At 44.7% G+C, this 21,282-nt stretch overlaps 3 protein-coding genes across 3 annotated transcripts in view; 2 read left to right on the forward strand and 1 right to left on the reverse strand.

Moving 5' to 3' along the window:
• Nucleotides 1-21,282, reverse strand: part of nf1a (neurofibromin 1a) — an 83,842-nt gene that overhangs the window by 19,373 nt on the left and 43,187 nt on the right. Inside the window, exons 36-40 of the mRNA XM_080845279.1 lie at nt 4,563-4,995; nt 3,552-3,892; nt 2,789-2,991; nt 2,119-2,312; nt 927-1,067 (exon numbers count right to left, since the gene is read on the reverse strand). Of these exons, the coding sequence (XP_080701405.1) occupies nt 927-1,067; nt 2,119-2,312; nt 2,789-2,991; nt 3,552-3,892; nt 4,563-4,995 (1,312 nt within the window). The remainder of the gene's footprint in view (nt 1-926; nt 1,068-2,118; nt 2,313-2,788; nt 2,992-3,551; nt 3,893-4,562; nt 4,996-21,282) is intronic.
• evi2b (ecotropic viral integration site 2B) lies at nt 7,713-9,508 on the forward strand (the record flags this gene model as incomplete). Its single annotated transcript, XM_080844289.1, has 2 exons — nt 7,713-7,736; nt 8,165-9,508. The coding sequence occupies 2 exons, from the start codon at nt 7,713-7,715 to the stop codon at nt 9,506-9,508; spliced, it is 1,368 nt and encodes a 455-aa protein (XP_080700415.1).
• omg (oligodendrocyte myelin glycoprotein) lies at nt 17,900-19,111 on the forward strand (the record flags this gene model as incomplete). The annotated part of the gene is made up of 1 exon (XM_080844485.1): nt 17,900-19,111. One exon carries the CDS (start codon nt 17,900-17,902, stop codon nt 19,109-19,111), a length of 1,212 nt encoding a protein of 403 aa, XP_080700611.1.

A 21,282-nucleotide genomic window follows, 5' to 3' on the forward strand; every position in this document is an offset into this window, starting at 1 on the left:
TTGCATGCCTGTGCATGTCCATTTGTGTCTGTGTGACATCAGGACAACATGAGTGGACAGTGGAGATGATGGAGCTCTAGTAGTCTTGGTGGAAGGACTGTTCAAGGAGGGAAACGATTTCTGGGTGAATCAAGAGGAAAGCTGTGCAAAATACAAACGAAAGCAGATTTCTAAAAGCAGTAAGTCTCTCCCCCTGTTTAAAAAAGGGCTGGTGGGTTGGGAACAAACAAAAGGATGAGCAAAGATTGATGCAAGCGTTTGTCCTCAATGACCACAAGTAAATGACTAATTACATACTATTGTACCATTAAAGTTCATTTCTGTTCATTTGCTTGAATTCTACTCACAGGGCTTATTGTGTGGCCGATGGGAATGACCTAAGCATTTTTAACCTCATCTCTGAGGCTGTAACCCTAAGAGGAACATGGGTGGGTTTTTTCTGATTGTTTGGCTGATGAAAGCTCAACTATGTCAGCGGGTTCGTTTTGAAACAATGGCAGAAGTGTTATCAAGAGTGGCTGCCGCTCCAGTGCCGTTTATGGGCAGCGCTCACTGCAGAGTGAGGACTGAGGGATAGCAGTAGATGAGGAGAGATCGAACACCAAGAACAAATAGAAAAGAAGGGCAGAAGAGAAAGAGGCAGGGAAGAAGGGCAGAAGAGAAAGAGGCAGGGAAGAATGGCAGGAGAGAAAGAGGCAGGAAAGAATGGCAGGAGAGAAAGAGGCAGGAAAGAATGGCAGGAGAGAAAGAGGCAGGAAAGAAGGGCAGGAGAGAAAGAGGCAGGGAAGAAGGGCAGGAGAGAAAGAGGCAGGAAAGAAGGGCAGGAGAGAAAGAGGCAGGACTGCTAGCGGTGTTTGACAGACAGGGATACTTAGAGAACGGGGGAGACGGGCACGGAGGCGGTTAGCACCTTCTCAGAGCCTCACCTTGCTAGACACCAGCTTGACATTCCCAGACGCCAGAGCCACGGCGGTGTCGGCCATAACCTCTGCCTTGATGGAGCCCAGGCCTCCTGTGGCGCTGGTCTTTATGAAGCTGTCCAGCACCACATCCAGCAGGTCTGTGATCTGAGGGGAGCAGAGAGGTGGGCACGCCGTCAGTCAGGGGAACAGTGCTGGAAGAACAGCAGGGGTGGCAAGGCAGGAACAGGGAGAGTAATTAATGAGAAAGAGAGAGAGAGAGATAGAGAGAGAGACAGAGACAGGGAGAGAGAGAGAGAGAGAGAGAGAAAGAGAGAGAGAGAGAGAGAGAGAGAGAGAGAGAGAGTTAATGTGAGTGAGTGAGAGGCTTAAAAGGACTTTGTCATTAGTCTTCAGCTGCAATGCCAAACAACCAAACACACAGTCACCAATACGATCAATGATGCTAGTGTCATTAGACACCCACAAACTCATTTCCCATTTTCCCTTGAAAAGAACCCAATCCTCTCGTTAGTGAGGAGTGGCGGGTGAGGTGCTATTCCGCCTTTGTGTAAATAAACTCAAGTAGGAATGGAGCTTATCTTTATAGACATTTAGTTAAGACAATTCTAAGCGGCTCTCTTTAAAACAAGACTTATGCCTTAACAGCCCGAGCAGACAGCTCACAGCACATTAACCAAACAGAGCAGGGAAGCCTTTGGCTCAGACAGTTTAAAACAGACGTACCCCTGTGCAATATCAATACCAAAGAGCTTCAATATCAAATGATTCAAAATGATATTACCTTACAGTAATTGCATTACTTCAAGCTTAACGGTAGCTGTGGTAGTGACCTTTTTGCAATGAGTTCCTACTGTGGGGAATGCATTGTTAATATTGGAAATCTAAACTGTTAGCTTTTTATTTTAAATAATGGCAAATATCCTACTGTTAAACGTAAAAGTAATGCACTTAATGTAAGGTAATGCAATTTATTTGACTTTTCAGTGATATTGCACAGGGGTTAGTCACTTCTGTTGTATACTGTATGTGAAAGAGTGTGACAGACACTGATAAAGGGAAAGAGAAACTACAGAGAGGTGGACAGAAGTGACAGACACTGGAAGGGTGGCTGAGAGACAGACAGAAGTCAGATAGCCGTACAGTGTTCCACTGATATACAGACAGACAGACCGCCCCAGGGACGCCCCCCTCAGACCTGGCCCAAGCTGCCCCAGATCTTGGCCTGGATGGAGGGGTACATCTGCTTCTCGTTGATGGTCATGGTGATGAGCTTGTCCAGGATGGCGGAGACCCGCTGGCGCTTGGCGTCGTCGCTGTGCTTGCAGAAGCGCACCAGGTTCTGAAGCCAGGGGGTCATGTACTCCAGACACAGGTGCTTCAGCTCGATGCCTGCACACAGAGGGCCGTGTGAGCGGCGCCAAATTAGAGTGCACATGCAAAACACAACTTTCATCACTGCGGATCTAAATATATATAAAATCTTTATACACTGTACATTATATTAATATCAATTATTTTGTATCACTACATTCTATTTCCACTTCCTTTATTAAGCAATGGCACCCTTGTTATTGTTAGCACCTTGCTCTGATGGCTGCTGTACAGGGAGTGTGCTCTGTGGTGTGACCTAGCAAGAGCTGACACTTATAGAGGCTGTGAGAGAGTGACTGCATTTAAATAAGCAAGATGCATGTGTGTGTGTTTGCATGCAATATTGCCGGACAATAGGGCATGTTCATGTCAACAGTATGCAGGTGTTGTGTACATTACTTTATAATAGCTTGTGGATGTACAATTGAAAGGGCTGCATGCATAAGCATGTAAGTAACATGAGGAATTCTTTCAGTAGAGTGTGTTCTACTGACTGGACTTGCTGAAGCCGGAGATGCACTCCTCTAGGAACTCCAGGGTGAGGTGAGGCTCATTGGCAGCCAAAGTCTTGCTGATGGACACGATGAAGAGCGTGTTGTTGGCCGGGATGCAGAGCCCCGACGTCTCCAGGAGCTGGCCCTCAATCTTCAGGTTAAACGTACAGGTTAAGGCACAGAGGAGGTTGTAGGCAGCTGACCTGCAAAGGACCAATTTGAGTTTGGTAAAGATAGATGGAGAAAAGCATTCTACTCCACCACAGGAAGAGGACTGAACATTTATCTCAGTGAGAGCGACGGCATTAGATCACCAATGATGACACCGCAGAACCAGAATGACTATGATTGAGGAACACAAGACTCAAAAACAAAATAACCACTTTTGCTCTCTGCCCTTGTGTGAGCAACATGCTGAACCAGCAGCCCTCATGTTCTCCCTGCCTTATACACTTTCGAAACGAGTTATAATAGCGGCATGCGCGTTGTCATGTAAGTCTATTATTAAACTTAGCATATCAATTGTTTAACAGACTGGCCGATTTGAACAAACTGGCAGATAACCGACGTAGCTACGCTACTTGACAACAGCTGAGCAATTTAGTTCCTTGACAACATGCCGCATACTTTCTACAGCTATTAAGAGGAGACTGATAATCTTGCTTTCTGGACGCATCTGAAGAGTATAGCCTAAGTGCTCTTGAACGTCACCCGGGAGAAACACGAGAGGGTTCTCAAGTTCTCCTCCATGCACTCGACTGACCTGAGGCTGGGGTCGGAACTCCCCAAATTGAGCAGGGCGATGTTTAGCAGCGTTCCCGGCACGTCCTTGGGCCGGATCTTGGTGTGCTGTGGGATGGAGTCGGGCTGCGAGAGCTCCCAGCGCGTGCGGATGTGGATGATGCACTGCACGATGGCCTCGCACTCCTGGTGCATGAAGGTGAGCGGCGTGCCCTGGTTGGCAATGGTCAGGGTGAACTGGCTCTCGTCCACCAGGCAGATCTCCTCCACCTCTGAGGCGTAGTAAATGTCGTTGAGGAACACCGACTGGCCCAGGACGCGGGTCCGCTCGGCCGACGTCACCTGCACCGCCGTGGAGCCCACCTGAGCAGAGGGGGACAGATGACGATGTTGAGCTGGTGGAGGCCAGACATTGTGGAATTGTTTCTGGATAATACATTTAAAAGTTTCAAACCCCATTATGACTATATCATCAAGGTCTAAAACTCATTTAATCTTTTTTTTGCCCTTCAGAATAACACCATTCACCTAAATAAAACAGCATGTTGCAATAACTCACATTCTTTCCACTAACTAAAAACTTTCATGATTCTTACCCTTTTCACACATCTCCCAGTTATTTTTTGCCCCCTCTTTTTTACAATGTACCATTACTGCTTGAAGAATCAAAAAGTGCATTCTGGAAAATTCCAATCACTCACCCACCCACCCTCTCTCACAGCACTTTCACACATTCAGGCTGTGTTTCACAATGCGGAAGTTCCTGATAGCCATGTGCCGATCGCACACGGTGTGTGTGTGTGTGTGTGTGTGTGTGTGTGGTTCAGTGCTGTTTTCAAGAAGTGAAACGGAAGCGATACAGCATTCAGACTTAAGACACTGTATTATTTCATTTTGTGACTCACAAAGGCCTTCACAAATGTTATATTGGTGGTACATGCACCCTTCACATGCCCTCTGTATGAAAGTTGAACGTGTGCATTACGTATGCAGCACAGGCTGCGCCTTAAGATGGCCACTAAGATGGCCTCACCTTGATGGACACTTTGGTGTCCTTGTGAGCCAGCTTGAGAGCATTGTGGAACACCTTCAGGTCCTCCTCCAAGGTGAGGGTGGCGGCCGGCAGCTTCTGCTGGTCAGGCTCTATGTGCTCGGCCAGCCGGGCGGGCGTGTCGATGAACAGCAGCTTCTTGCTTCCCTTCAGCCCCGTGAGCAGGCGCTCGTGGTACTTGGTGTACTCGCGCACCCACGTGTTGCAGTTATACACAAACACGGCGGCCACGTTCTCGTAGGCAAAGTTTGGGAAGACCACAAACCACTTGGAGAGGAAGTCAGTCTTGAAGCGATTGCTGGGGCCTACGTGAGTCAGGTCCACCACGATCTCGTAGGGCTTGGCATAGTAGGGCTTTAGGGTCAGCAGCACATGGTAGATGAGTAGGTCACCGTTGATCTGGCCCGTTTTGAACCTAGGGTTGGAAAAAAGTGACAGAAAAAGAGAGAAACCAAGGTCATGAGAAAAAGCTGGTGCAGAAGAGACACTTGATCAGTAAATCACTAGAGGTTGCTATGGTGGTGCATTGGCTAGTCATTTTGACATCATTTTACGTATTGAAGCACTGAACAATTTAATACAGTCACATTCATGTATTTATCAATCAATCCATTCTTCAGAGAGAGAGAGAGAGAGAGAGAAAGAGAGGATGGAGAAAGAGATGAGGTGAGAATATATGCAGGTGTTTGACAGGCTGTGTATTTAAGATGTTACCACAAGCTGTATTTATTCACCCATGTCATTTTATTTTTGTTTCAGCAAGGAGCCCCAAAATAACAGAGCTCAAGCAAGCCTGACTCACTCAGACAACCTTATTTCCTGCCTGCTTCTTCTCTTTCTACTGTCTTGAGTGATTCTACAAGAACAGACGGCATTTTGGCACCAGCCCGGGTAGAACTCCAATCAAATTGTTACACCTTTGCTACGATCATGGTAGGTGTGGTAACGTTACTAATTCATCTTTCAAGCTGTTCTGAGCAAACAATTCAAATGTGCTTATCCCTACATTCAGAGTAGGCCAAATAGAATGAATAGGAGTGGTGTATTGAAACTGATGTCTTGAGATGAAGTTGACACTGAAACAACTTAAAATGTTCTGTTTATGAAATATTGCCACAGCCTTTCAACAGATAAAATGGGACCAATCTAAATGACGGACCAAAAAAGGTTATCCCAATGTCTGATCAGTAAATCATCGAGGCTAACTCTCCATTGTCTGGGGTAGAATAATGACAACGTTCTCCAGAGAGACTGATACGGATTTCACTTCGATGTATAAATGAATGACCATTAAACAAGTGAGGATTAAGCTTAGTCAAGTAGTCTGACGACTACACTGTCAGGGCGAAATAAACCGTAAGATGAAGAAATAGGAGGAATCACAATTATTACATTGTGTTGTGTTGTGTTTCTAGACGGCTTCCATCAATACAACTACGCCATCATTCGAAAACATCACCACGTTCCCGGCCTTAAACACGACAGACACCACTGGTGCTGCCAACTCCACTCAGCCAACCCTCGGCCCCATCTGGGGTTGCATCCCAGCGGAGGTGGCGTTTGTGGTGGTGGCCTCTGTTGGCACTCTAGTGGTGTTACTTCTGGCCTCCATGCTGGTGCTGGCGTGTCAGGTGTGCCGCTTGCAGCGCCACCAGCGCACCGGCCGCCACACCCGGAGCAATGTGGACCTGGTGAGCGGATCTGGGTACTGGGGAGCCGGGGCCCGGGCTGAGGGAGGGGGGCTCGTGGGGCCGTGTGATGCCAGCGTCATGCTGGAGGAGGTCAAGGCACAGGAGGAGAAGGCGGGCAATAATGAAGACGAGGAGTTCGAAAGTGAAGAGGGGAGCGAGGTCGTAGTCACTGAGGACAGCAGGGCTAGGGCAGGGGTCACCGTGGCGCCGGTGGGAGAGCTGGTCGCACTAGGGGAGGCAGACACCATCCTGCCCCCACCGCCACCGCCACCCATGCCAGGCTCCACTTCCAGGGATTCGTGCCTGGAGATGGGGAAGGATTTGGAGGATATGCCACTGGTGGTGTGACATCAACACAATCTCAAAAAGGGGGAATTATCAGAGGCGTTTCTGCTCTTGTGAGAAGGCTACAGATCTGTATTGCTAATCGGTTGAAATCAGTTGAATTTTATTGCCTTCTTTCTCTTTTTAAGGCCCTTAGTTTGAAGACAAAAGGCCACACGCCAGTTACCAGTTGAGTATAAGGAAGTCTTAATTCTGAATATACTTGCCACATTGCAGAAGAGAAAATGTCTAAGACACATCTCCAACATGGAATACTGTATGTTTGTTACTGCCTTAGAATTAACTTGAGGGTCATGCTTGTGCAAAACTATTTGAATGTGGGTAATTAAACCATGACTCCTGAAATAACATAAACCTAACCAATAAGGGGGAAATGCAGGTAGAAAAAAGTGCATCTATATAACATGAATAACTATTCACACTGAGGTAACCCATGTGTACATGTTTATGGGGGGTATCCATAATAAAATATTTTAAACAAACTAACAGTCTACTGTGAAATGGCATGATGGCTGTGATCTGAAATAGGAACAAACTGTTATTTGTTCTCTCTGTAACCCTTTTGTGAGTTCCAAATGAAATAAAAATCCTGCAGACAAACACCACTTCTGTGTTTTCTGATATATGAAACGGCCACACCACCACAAAACGTTCTATGGATCTCCAACACAACTTCTCTATCATATACCGACAGTACCTTTCAGTAGAAGGATATCTATGCACAATGTCCTTTTTTAAAGATCAGAAGTGACTGTCAAGTGGTATAACAATACATAGTGGGATAATACATCATATCACATACCCTGCTGACAGGTGCAGTTAATACTGTTGACGAAGTTACATGTCAACAGAGAGAAAAGACTGCAACAAGATGAAAGATAATTGTGTTCGCTTTTTGGAAGTTAAAGTTAACTGAGGAAGGTTTCACTGCATTTCCTGTCACTTCATGAAGCAACTGACTTTGAGTTCCGTTTTCCACACAGCACACTCTCTTGACAAGGTTAACCACAGCTAGGCTTTATCAGAGCTGAACCAGAGTATGTTTTCAAGACGTACCCAAGTTCGATAATCAGCCATAAATCACCAGCGTGGGCAGATGATTCCTGGTCAGAAACGGAAGGTCAGTGCATGTTGAATTTGATTCTTTTTCTTGGTAGACAAGGTCTCGAAACAGCTACATAATGGTCTCACTGACTTACTTAGGGACCGCGGGGGGGAAAAATTGTATTGCATGAACATGATGTGTTTTTAATAAAGGTAGATAAAGATATAAATAATCTGGTGAGACCATTCTAGATCTGTAACACCATTTTGAAACAGTTGGGACCTAACACATAGCAACACGTTTCCCCTCCAAATCTGTAAGGCAAACTACTTTGCTCAGATATCTGTACTGTTCAACAGCGTCTGATGGTAATTCTCCACCACGTTATAGGCAGTTGCAGCAGATTGTACAGGTATAACCTGAAACAACGAAGAGGTCAAGCACATGGTGTTCACAATAACCAACCATTTAACGACTTGTTTTTATTCTTTGTCTTATTTTAGACTTCTCCAAGAACGTGTATTTCGAGTGTGAACAGAATGGATCAGATTCTAAATCTTCTGCTGCTTTTGGTTGCCTTTTCACCGCTGGAGCTGAATGGGGCTACTGTGACTCACCAGATCACTGTTTCACATCCTGAGAGCACAACAGTGCACGTAGGGAAGGAAGCCACCACTGTCACTACAATGAAGCAATCTGCTGAAACAAGCCAGGAGCCGAATACTTTTGCTGTTGCAACCACTGATGAGGCAAAAACTGCTACGTACACTGTCATGCATTGGAACAGGCAAGAAACTCCAACAGTACCAATATCCAAATCAATGAATCCAACAATTCCAAGGACCAGCCCTCCATTACTCCTTCAAACAGAGTCAAATACAGAGAATCCAAATTCAAGTCCGGAGATTGAAATGAGCACAAATCAAACTGCAGTTCTAGATGGCGCAATCAGTACGGATCCACGAGTGTTGAACACAACTATAAGCCAGCCGACTCCGACAGCCGGGATGTCATCCACACATAGATTCTCTACCTCAGCTACGTCAGAGAATCCAAAACCAACCACTGCTTCTACTTTGGGTCGTGTGAAAACCACTATGAAGATCACCACAAGAAAAACTGCTCCCCCCGTTAAACCCAAAACGACCCCGGCAAAAGACCAGCCATCGGAGACGCATGGCATAGTTGCAGCGGTCCTGATTAGCCTTATTTTCCTAATGATGTTTGTAGGCATCATATTCATCAAGATAAAAAAACGCATGTGGCAGAGGCGGCAGCTGGAGAACTCGGAGTGGGCAGGCCCAAGCCCTTTCCTTGATGGAAGCACACAGCCTCATTTCAGCAGGGACAGGGATTCCACCAAACCTGAGTCCAAGAGAATCTCTATTGTTGGGTTCCTTCCTAAGCATGATTCAAAGAGTGATTCTCTGCTCGATGATACGGACGAGGGCCTTGACATGGATGTTCTGGGGGGTACCACATTTGGACAGAGCAACACCGTTGAAACCAAACCAGTGAATGGAACCAGTCAAGAGATAAAAGAGGACGTTGAAAATGAGCAGGACCAGAAGAGCGCCCAGTCTGCCTCAGACACTCTCCAAATGACAGCTGATGTGTCTAACCATCCCAATCCAGAATCTGCACTCATTAAGGAGGACGACAACCCTGAAGTCAATATAAAAGAGTCTCCCTTAGTTCAACCACCACCACCAACAACAACAACCACAAACACTCCTCCTCCTCCTCCTCCTCCTCCACCTTCAGATGCTAATCTTCAATCTTCAGATGAGACAACACCAGCATCAGACGTGCAAATCCCTCCAGCTCCACCCTTACCTCAATCCTAACAGCAGCCTGAACAACCACTAAAGAAACCACATGGAAAGGACATATATTTGAACAGGGAAGGGCAGATGGAACTTCAAAAAATAGTTAGGGATTGTGAAATGGAAAAGTTGAGAGTGCGTTGCAGCTTAACTACTTGCAATGCAACATAAGACATTATGAAGCAGGTGACCAGAAGCTGATGGCCATGCTCATGAATCATTTCTTCAAAAACTAGCTTGCTAATAGGATGTAGGCTAAATTGATGTGCTAAGATGTTTGAGAGATACAACAATAGGTTAATATGTATTGACGGCTTTGAAGCATATGCTTTAGTTCTTGACATGACTGAAGCAAGGAGGGGAATCGATCAATGTTGGAAATTCTGAGGTTAGAGAATTAGTTGAGACACTGTTGTGGTGATTGAAGTGAGGGTGTCTGGTATATCAAGTGAAATATCGTCCACACTTAGGGACGAGATGAACAGATATGGAGACAGTAAGACAGCAAGTAAAGAAATACGGAGAGGTGAAGAGGGAATGGCAAACTCAGAGAAAAAGGAAAGTGGAAAGACTAGGAGGACTGCAGGATGGAACCCTTTGAACAGTGAATGACTGCAATGCTACAGTCTCATCAGGCAACTGTCTGCACCATGTCGTGAAAGAGGGATGGCAACGAACAGGAACACAACAGGAAACCCCAAATAAGAAGCCAGGGCCTACGTGTTATGCACATCCTGCTAATTAGATTCGGACTAATTCAATTCGACAACTCTGCTTTTAAGGGCTCAACTTAGTACACCAGACGTGTGAGAGGAACCTCGATGTGTGGTCTTCACATGAATCCACCGACTAATTTATCAGTTCCGCAATTCATCGGTCAGACCTCCTGTCTATCAATCAGATGACAACACTGATATGCTCCGACTATGAACATCAAAGAGGGACATAACATCATTCAACTACTTTTCCAATGGAGACCCACTGACTGGAAACATTCCCTGAACACCTCAAGTTTAATCCATGCCTTCCAGATGTGGGTGTCCCAACTAGTCCAGTCTTGTGAATGTAAAGGAGATGGCACCAAAATAACAGTGATACAGCCACTGCCACTCAATTCACCATAAAAAAGAGGCTATGAGACACAGGAAATGAATGACATATCTGATATAAAGTCATACAGAGAATTTGAGCATAGACTTTCCTGAACACTTTCTGCAGTGATTGCAGGCCCACATGCAAGCATGTGCCAAATACTAACTGCAAGACAGATGACTGCAGATTCCTGTTGTGTCCTGCATCAGAAAACAAGAGGACCACAGACAGAAATTCTGCAACGATTTGAATCGGTTTAATTCTGTGGATTTGTTGTAAAGGCACTTGATATTTGCACCTGCTGTATACACACACACACACACACACACACACACACACACACACACACACACACACACACACACACAGTAAATGCCTGTATGGCCAATTTAGTATTCATCTCTGTATTGAGGGTTTGATAGAGGGGAGACAGAGGATTTAGCAACATGTTTTTAGCATCTTTAAACCAGTCATTGTAGTGCAATCATTTTCAAGATAATGCATTTTCATTGTTATTTGTTTCAGTAAATTGTCTAATAATAATAATAATAAAGAATGATTACACTATAAGAAGGCTGATAGTGTTGCAATGCAAGCTTTACCCTCTGATTGGTGTTGCTAGGCAGTTTCGCATGCAGAGATCTGCTCATCCTCCCTGATTGGTGTAGCTGGCTGCTACAAATCTGAAGTCTCATGCCAATGCAGCCTATGCAGCATGGGAACATTTCTCCACATTTCTCACTCACACAAGAAACACCACTGCAGCCATGAAATGCAATGCAAGATGCATTTTTCCTATTGATAATGTCACAATGTGTATAGCCCGCACAAGAGTATTAACTGCAGAGCTGGAGAAAGCTTACAAAATAACTTTAATTAAAGAAATTCAGCTGTAAAAAAAAATGTGAACATTTTTCAGAAACACTGAAGATTTTAGGTGAAAAAAAGATGATTTGTTTAAGAATCTCTCTCACTATCAAAAGCTTTTGCAAATCTAGCATATGTGGATCCTCTCATCCCTCTTTCTTCGTGAAGGGTCAATGCACCATGCTGCTTAACGTATGTTCCCTCCGAACCATTTCAACAAAGCAGATTCCTGCTATACATTCATCTATACTTGCACTACATATCTTTAAGGGAATTTTACTTGGATGACCTTAAATATACCTTAACTATACAGCATGACGAGCAGATGAGGGTGTTCAAAGCACCAAAAGTAGTAAATAGTCAGTGGCAGCTAACATTTGACACTTACTGCATTGTCCAGGTTTAGTATAATAATTTGTTTATGGGTCCTAGGTTTTCAATATTTTTGAAGGCTTTGAAGTCATATATGTTAACACTTGACCATCTTTTTAATTGAATCAAACCATCATATCTGACTGTGGTGGAAATTGGAAAAGGGAAGGAGTCAAATAAGAGGGTATAACTGCACCACAGGTCAAATAAGAGGGTATAAATGCACCACGGGTCAAATAAGAGGGTATAAATGCACCACGGGTCAAATAAGAGGGTATAACTGCACCACAGGTCAAATAAGAGGGTATAACTGCACCACAGGTCAAATAAGAGGGTATAACTGCACCACGGGTCAAATAAGAGGGTATAACTGCACCACAGGTCAAATAAGAGGGTATAACTGCACCACAGGTCAAATAAGAGGGTATAACTGCACCACAGGTCAAATAAAAGGGGTGTCAGTGCACCACAGGTCAAATAAGAGGGTATAACTGCACCACAGGTCAAATAAGAGGGTATAACTGCACCACGGGTCAAATAAGAGGGTATAACTGCACCACAGGTCAAATAAGAGGGTATAACGGCACCACAGGTCAAATAAGAGGGTATAACTGCACCACAGGTCAAATAAGAGGGTATAACTGCACCACAGGTCAAATAAGAGGGTATAACTGCACCACAGGTCAAATAAAAGGGGTGTCAGTGCACCACAGGTCGTACACTCATCTAAGAGATTGGGCTGAATAATGAGAGGTTTGAATAACGACTCACTGAGTCTTGAAGGAGCGGTCACATCTGCACAAACAGGATCTTTATTAATGAATTATGACAAATTTGTACACCACTTTAAGTCTTGTAGGTATTAAAACACAAATAAACTGAACAACACCTCACAGTTTGCTATAAACAAACACAAGGTGTATGAATGCAGAACAACACACAAGAACGCACCGCTTCTTCTCCCAACACTTCAGAAGAAGCAGGGTCTGTTTCAACAAAATGATTAAACCTGGCTGACAACTCAACCATGACACAAGCTTCGCTTCTCCTTTCACCTTCCTCAATTTAGCAGTGCGATCACCATAAACTGCCTTCCACTTCTTATGTGTCTGTCTGATACACTAGCCACAAGAAAGAACAGCAATTTCAGTTCACTTATATTCAGGCTAACAGTTGGCTAGTTTGTGAGACATTTCTGGTTTTGAAATATTCGTATCTTCATTTGCATTTTTTTCTCTAGAGTTATACCAATATATTATATTATATATTAAAATAATTGAAATATACCAATATATTTCAATAATAAAATGTTTAAATAATAGAACATCATAATATTGTATAATTAGTGTTATAAAACAATTGGGTTCTATCGCGTTATTTAGCTGTTTCCGATTGGACGAGAGACGTTCCATGTCATGGATTATCCAAGAACAACCCAACAGGGACTTTTCACAGCTAATAATAAATCACTCCGCGATTAAATATTCTATAGCGCATTGATGATAACCGTTAATTCAAAATTCTTATAATTCCAAACCAAGACGTTGACAATGGAACTATTTTTTGTTGCGGAGAAACAATGGCGAAATAAACCATTTTTAATCAAAAACTTTGTTGAAATGTTAATTTGTTGACTGTAGAATTGTTTAATAAAAGCAATATAGCACACGTGGGAGTGGGGTAGGTAAAGGATGATCCCACGTGTGTTGTCGAACACCACCCGTGGAATTATCCCTTACCTACCCCACTCCCACGAGTGCTATATTGCTTAATTATATTTCAATAACAACCTAGAGAACAGACTGAACACAGGCCTACTCAGAACTAGGGGCAGCCAAGTTTACATACACTGAATGTCATGGCAATATAGGGCTTTCAATGATTTCTTTGAGAACTGTTCTTTTTCTGGGGCAAAATGATTGTACAATATACATATTTAAAAGAAAAAAAAACAAGAATTTGGTGCATAAGTTTTCTGAAGTCAAAATTATAGCAGTGCTGAAAGTTCCAAAATTCACTTGCCAAGGCCTATATACTTCCTGTTAGTCATCATGATTCACTACAGCTGGTAGTTTCTCTGTGCCAACATAAAAAGGATTAGTTTGACAGCACTTTGGATTGACCAACACACAGTACAGTGTGGAAGTCCAAGGAGCTCAGTGCAGATCTGAGAAGGTGGATAGTAGATTTACACAGATCAGGAATGTCTCTTGAAGCCATTTATAAAACAACTGCAGATACCAAGATCATCAGTTCAAACCATTGTACGTGAGCACCAGTTATTGGGGGCTGTAGCCACTTTGCCACTGTCTGGAAGAAGACTCAAACAGTCCCCCTCTGCTGAGAGGATATTGTTTTGGATGGTCAGGAACCACCCAGGAACCACCAAAGCACAGGCCTGCCATCGACTGGAAGCCACTGGAGCACCAGTGACACTGACCCAGTCAAGTGGACAGAGAGACGAACATTACCATGAAATTCATGTCCATGATCAGTGAATGTCACCTGCTACATTCCAGAGAGGGGGCTGGAATGATCGGTCTCCATGGGTACACACTACAGAGAAGCAGTGTGTCATTTATCTGTTTGTCTAAGTATGTGTGGCCTTTGGTACCTTAAAATAGTTGCAAAGAAGCAAGAAGATGTTTGTGATGCAAATAGTGTGCACCTGAAATGGTGAACGAGACTAGGACTAATGGGGCACGAGGTGTATACCGGAAGGTCAGTTCAGGAGATGGAGTTTTTCCAGGACAAGCAGTGACTAGTGGGTATGTGAGAGAGGGTCTGGGAGTCAGAACAGGGGAGGGAGCAGGAAAGAAATAGAATGGAAGAAATAGATGGAAGAAGAGAGAGAGAGAGAGAGAGAGAGAGAGAGAGAGAGAGAGAGAGAGAGAGAGCGCGAGAGAAAGGGGGAGAGAGAGGGAGAGAGGATAATTTCGTCAAGTGTGCAGATGCTGAATATAAAAGATTGCAGTCAGCAACTCCCCACCCCCAGTCTCAGCAGCAGCAGAGGGGCACTGGCGGTGCTGCAATTCACCATCTCAAACCGCTGCCTCCCCATCCCTTTGAGTCTCTGTACCCTCCCTCTGCTCAATCCCACTTTGACACAGTCTCATTGCTCTCCTCCTCTTTCTCTTCTCTGTTGCACTCTCTCCCTCCATATCTCTCTCTCTCACACACACACACACACACACACACACACACACACACACACACACACACACACACACCACACACACACACACCTCTCTCCTGGTCAGTCCTTCATTCGCTCTCCCTCTCTAGTGAACACATAGTTAAGTGGTGAGTGAGTGAGTGAGTGAGCAGCCTGCAGCAGCAGCAGAAGCAGGGAAGAGAGAGGAGAGGAGAGGAGAGGAGAGGAGAGGAGAAAAGAGAAGAGAAGAGGAGGAGCAGGAACAGAGGAGGCGTGGGACGCTTTTCTTTGCAGGAGGAACAGGACATTATTGCTATGCCAGGGGGAGAAACCACCGCAGGGGAGGGTTGACCAGAGCCACTGCCTGCCAACACCTAGCCCCAAGACACTGCCATCCAGACAGAGGAAAGGAGGGGGCAGAGAACCAGTGGCTAGCTGGATAACTGGATAACTGGACCCAGTAAATACACTTGGTCTACAGGATTCTATAAAGACAAAAGGAAGACCGAAAACAGAGGACAAGGGATAAACTTGGGAAAAGTATAAAAATAAAATTCGTCCTTGATTCCTTGGGTGCTCTAGAAAAAAAAAACGGCAGAGAAGAGCGACAGGAGAAGGGGGGGAGGAGGTGTAGAAAAAGAGGAGGTTGGAGGGTAAAGGACCGAACGAAAGCAACAAAACAGAGAGACAAGAAGAGAGTGAAATGACTGCGAAGTGATTTGGAAAGGATCAGGTAAGCAATATTTGGCATGGTGTGGAAAACATATGCTGAAACACACAAACACATGCTCTTTCTCTCGAACACACACACACAAACAAACACACACACACACACACACACACACACACACACACACACAGGCAAGAGAATAACAGAGCATGCACACACCCATATGGCGATTCACACTTCAATTCCTGTCACATTTACTAGGGCAGACTGCAGCAACAGCATTCCGCGTCACCAGCGGGCTTAAAAGGTGGTAGAGCAGAGCAAACAACACACACACACACTCCTCTTTTTATTGCACAAGACACAACACACACACTACTCTTTTTATTGACCGATTGCCTGAGGGTTGCCATGGAAAATGACTTCAGATTCTTCAAACTAGCCGGTTAAGCGGCTAACTACAGCAACAATGTTGCACATGCATGCAGGGACAAATGCTCTATGCAGTTATCAGAGGTTTTAATTTCCTGCCTTTCGATTTCGATGCTTGGGTTCAGAGGACCTTAATAATACGAGACTGCCAGCAAAGATGAGCACTGGTATGTAAGCATGCCCTGCGAGAAGTTTCTAGAAGCCGACTGTGTGATATCTGTTTGCTGCAACACGCAACACATAAATGGAAGGGCGAGAGGGAATATCTGAAATATTGCGATGACAAGATAGAAAGAGAAAGAGAGAGAGAGAGAGAGAGAGAGAGAGAGAGAGAGAGAGAGAGAGAGCGAGAGAGAGAAAGAGAGAGAGAGAGAGAGAAAGAGAGAGAGAGAGAGAGAGAGAGTTGGGGACACACACCATCCCCTCATCCCTGGCACACACACACACGTTGTCCTGAGATGGCCCAGATTGCTCTCTATGGCTCTGAGGTGCAGAGAGGAGAGAGGACGGGCAGGTGTAACAAGGCTTCACACATCCCAACAAGCACATTGCAGCAAAAACATTCCCGCTGGCAAGGACTCAAGCACCCCACTGCATGCCACTAAGAGAACGATTAACAGAGCAAGGGGCCCTGGAGTCCTCTAACAACAAGACCCCCCTTTCTATAATCACTAGGTACCATAGAGCTTATTTTCTGTTGGGACTGGTTACAGTACACAGTGACCCCCCCGATTCTATAATCACTATGTACCATAGAGCTTATTTTCTGTTGGGACTGGCTACAGCACACAGTGACCCATAGGCAAGGGTTGACTGTGCAGGTTAAGAGAAGGCAGAGGATGGTTTGACCATGGAGTTATAAGTCAGATGACTGCAGAACTAAACCAAACCACAACTACAGAATGATTAGCACTGCCACTCATCCTCTGCAGTGGACACTGACTCAATTTCAGTCTCTGCACAGAACCTTGTTCACCCTCAAATCAGAGCCCACGTAGAGGGCTGGCAAGTGACAGTGAATGCAGCTCCGATGGCTGAGCCATGATTCAAATTCACTCTTTAATTCAGCATGCAGACATTTATGACACATGGTCATGCAACACCACTCTGATCCTACCTACAGTGATGCAAATAATACAATCTAGATTACTCAACTCCACATCAAGGCCAGAACATACTCCAATAATCTTTCAACTCTCATCACCAAACAATGACAATTTGCCCATTACATACAAACCATTTTCAGGTTGTGCAGTATTCTGTGTGCAGGACTCAAAATCGTATATTTTCCAAATTACTCTGACTTTTTCAATCCAGCTGGTTAACATACCACGTAGATTTCTTAGAACACACCAATTGGTACCCAGATCAACTTCCAGATCAGCTCAATATAATCTAAAATAGCCTTGTAGGAACACAGTGGCAAGAAACATAATGAGAGGGGAAACATAGGAAAACTCTATGAACTTGTGCAGAGAAAGCCTAATCTTTCTTCCTGGAAGTTTGCGAAATTCCATTTCAGGAAAGATCTAGCCCAGCTAGAAGACACTTCACATGAGATGACACAATATGTCATTCTCTTGCCACAAAATGGCATTGAGTTACAAGAAACAGTATATTGTGTAAAGAGAGCTCCACACAATCTGTCCAGTTATTTGTTGAATCCTGAAGTCAAAATATAATTCCTGTAGAAGTTAGACAAAATGGTACCTGTCTGTGTACGTGTCTGTGTAGATCGAGTCTAGACCAAATAGCAAAAGCAGTTGAGTGTGATCATCTGTGCTAACCCTGCACGTCGTTTCCTTAGGACACCCTCTCTCTGAGCATGGCTGCATTCTTCTGCCGTGTCTGTCTGCTGGCTCCACTGCTGCCCATGCTGCTGCTGGGAATGCGTGTGGAGGCCGTGTGCCCCTCCGTGTGCTCCTGTAGCCGAGGCCATCGCGTCGTGGACTGCTCCAACCAGGGACTGACCAAACTGCCCGAGGGGCTCCAGCACAACATTCGCTTCCTCAACCTTTCCCACAACCATCTCCAAGATCTGGACGGTGTCCTGGGCCACTATGCCCACCTAAGGACGCTGGATGTGTCCTACAACCGCATGCGCAGGTTCCCCTCGGGCCTCCCGCGGGCACTATGGGATATCCGCGCAGCCGGGAACCATCTGCAGCACCTGGATAAGAACGACACAGCCTACCAGTGGAACCTGCAGACGCTGGATCTGTCATGGAACGAGCTGGACCGCGTGGTGTTCATCAACAACACACTGCCAGCCTTGCAGGCACTCAACCTCAGTCACAACAAGTTCTGGACTGTGCCCACCAATATGCCCTTCAACGTGGTGATGGTGGACCTCTCGCACAATTATCTCCTGCAGATCCTTCCTGGGTCACTTGACCGGCTGACAAAATTGGAGAAGTTCTATCTCCATGGTAACCGCTTTGCGTGGATAGGAGAGGGGACGTTTGGGCATCTGGTGGATCTGAAGCTGCTGACATTGGGGGATAACCCATGGGCGTGTGAAGAGGAGGAGAACATCACTCGCCTGTTGGTATGGGTGCAGCAGACAAAGGCACGCGTGCTGGGATGCCCGTGCCACACCCGGCACACCTGTGGGGAGGCTCACCTTGCCACAGCAGGCACCTGGCATTCCTATGCCTCCTACACAGAACATCCGTTGGGCACTGATGCACATAATCGTCTCCTTCGTGAACCCAGTGACCAAAACGGGCCACCTATGCAGGTTGTAACCTCAGGATACCTGTCAAAGTGGGCACTTATCAACCCACACCAGCAAGGCAATGGAAGCCATTCGGCTGAGGCCTCAGAGCAGACAATATCCAGAGAAGCCAGCACAGTGCCGACTGTCAAACCACACCACAGCCTTGGAGGCAAAACTAGCACAGCGGTCCGCACACGAGGAACCAAGAAGGTGGAACCAGTACGGGCACGCAGCACGAGCCTTGGCCTGCATGCTCCAATGGGACAAAGGTTCCCCTCCAATCTTTTGATTGCCATGGCTATCCTCAAGGGCTTCTGAATATTCAATCTTCCGAACATTAACCTGTGAACATTTCTTCATCAGTAGTCCATCCTCACCATCTCTGCATATGTGAAGAAGTTGATTTTGGCTACTGATTATAAAGGCCTTCTGAATTACCCTATGTGCCCCTCCTCATTCCCTCCCCAATAGTCTCTCTGTCTGGCTTGAATGTAAACAAAATGACAATAGACACAGAATGGGATAAAAATACAAAACTAAACAGTGTGCCTATCATGTATTCACTCTCTCTATCTTTCTGCTTCCAAACATGTCAGCCAACGTCTGAAAAACGTTGTTGGAAAAATGTATTGCTCTACTATGGATACATTTGTGTACATTTGTTCTGGAAAAAGTAAAACCAACAATACACAAACAAGAACTAGTCTGCTTCATGTATCATGCTTGTCCACTGATGCATACTATGTGCCAGATTGTAATTCAGTGTGGCCACGAACAATCCCTCTTTGGATGCATGACTGTCTTGCAAAAGTTAAATAGGAGGGGTTGGCGTGGAGAAACTGATGATATGTCACCTTGGCTGATCCAAGCTTGTTGCTAGCAACTATCTGGAGAGTCAATGTAATCAATACTATGGTCACTTACCCACAAAATAATAATAACAATCATCAACAACCCGAGGTATTACTGACTACAACAAAACAATGTTATCAAGGTAGTCATTAAAAATGGCCAGGTAAGTCTCTGGTCAGAGATAGCTCAATCAGCTAGTTTATTTATGAATAACCTTTTGCATAACAATTTTGTAGACGTCTGACTGCTAATCAGAACGCGCACACACTAACATTTTCGTTTCCAACAGTAACTACCTACAATATGGGCATAATAATGTTACAGAAACGAACCCTTCTATGTTGCACAAGAGCTCATATTAAGTCAAAAAGAACACACAGATGAATTGGTCTCCTATTTTTACTGTAGAACATTTTCAGACGTGTCACTGGTAGCTTCAGTAACTTCAGCAATGCATATTTTCATACAATGCTGTTGACCATAAATTATGATTAAAAACTCCCTATTATAACTGAAACGATTGACTTACTCTGCAGTACAAGAGCATGATATATCCACAACGTAAAGTTGGTTGTGCCTTGTGTACTAGGACAAGTTGATGGGGTTTCTCTACTGTATATACTGTAACCTCTTCTGCCATGTACGGGATATACAGAATGAATGATTATTCCACAGTGCATCACTGATCTCCTCTGGCATTGCACTGCATTTTGGTGCTCTGCGGGTAGTGCAGAAGTGAAAGTTCTGAAAAGCTTGACAGGCGTAGCAACAGTAACCAAGGGATGTGTGAGTAAACAAAGGCTCAATTGCAAAATGTCACGATTCCTAGCCACTGGATTCAATTCATCCTTCTTAACGCCTTATGGGTTATTCTCGGTCGAAGATGTAGGTGGTTGCAAAAGGCTTTGTTCTTGTTTTTTGGAGTGTTTAAATTGCAGGTTGATCCATTTTCAATAGCGGCTTCTCGCTCCTTTTTCATCACAAACAAGCAGTTTTGACCGTAAGACTCAAATCATTTGGGGATTTTGGGCACCTTGTCACGTCTGTAAATGTTGGTGTTAATCTAACGTAGGTTTGTGTGTAGATTTAAATTGAATGTGCATGCCTTTGCAGATCTTCACTGATCTCATTCATGGCCTCTCTGGAATGCAACTAATGGATATCCGTCTAACCAAAATGTAGAACTTAAATCCCTGCCAAATCTTAACTATGACTACTGGAAACTCATAAAACACATGAAAGAAATAAGAAATGAGTCAAGTTTTCCTGTATTTGAAGCCTGACAAGCCTGCTGAAAATCCTCAAGGCTATTTTGGACTGCAGACGCATTGCACTTGGCGGTTTAAGAAAAGGAAGAGAGGAAGGGAAAAAAGCTCCGCTGGGATGATCGTGCACAACGTCTCTTCTGGAGTAGACCTTTTGTTCATTGAACGCATGCTCGGAGTCGAACTAGTTTATAATCCTACACTTTGTTCCAAAAATAAACATTCAAGATTCAATTATGAAAATGAATTCATAAATATACCTAGATTTTGAATCCACAACATAGTATATAGTAGGAATAGTCGGATGTATTATCAAAAGCACTGCATTCAGATACACAATGCTAAAGCTTTACTGGGAGGAGATTCATGTTT

The sequence above is a fragment of the Sprattus sprattus genome (assembly GCF_963457725.1).
Source record: "Sprattus sprattus genome assembly, chromosome: 9".
NCBI classification, from domain to species: domain Eukaryota; kingdom Metazoa; phylum Chordata; class Actinopteri; order Clupeiformes; family Clupeidae; genus Sprattus; species Sprattus sprattus.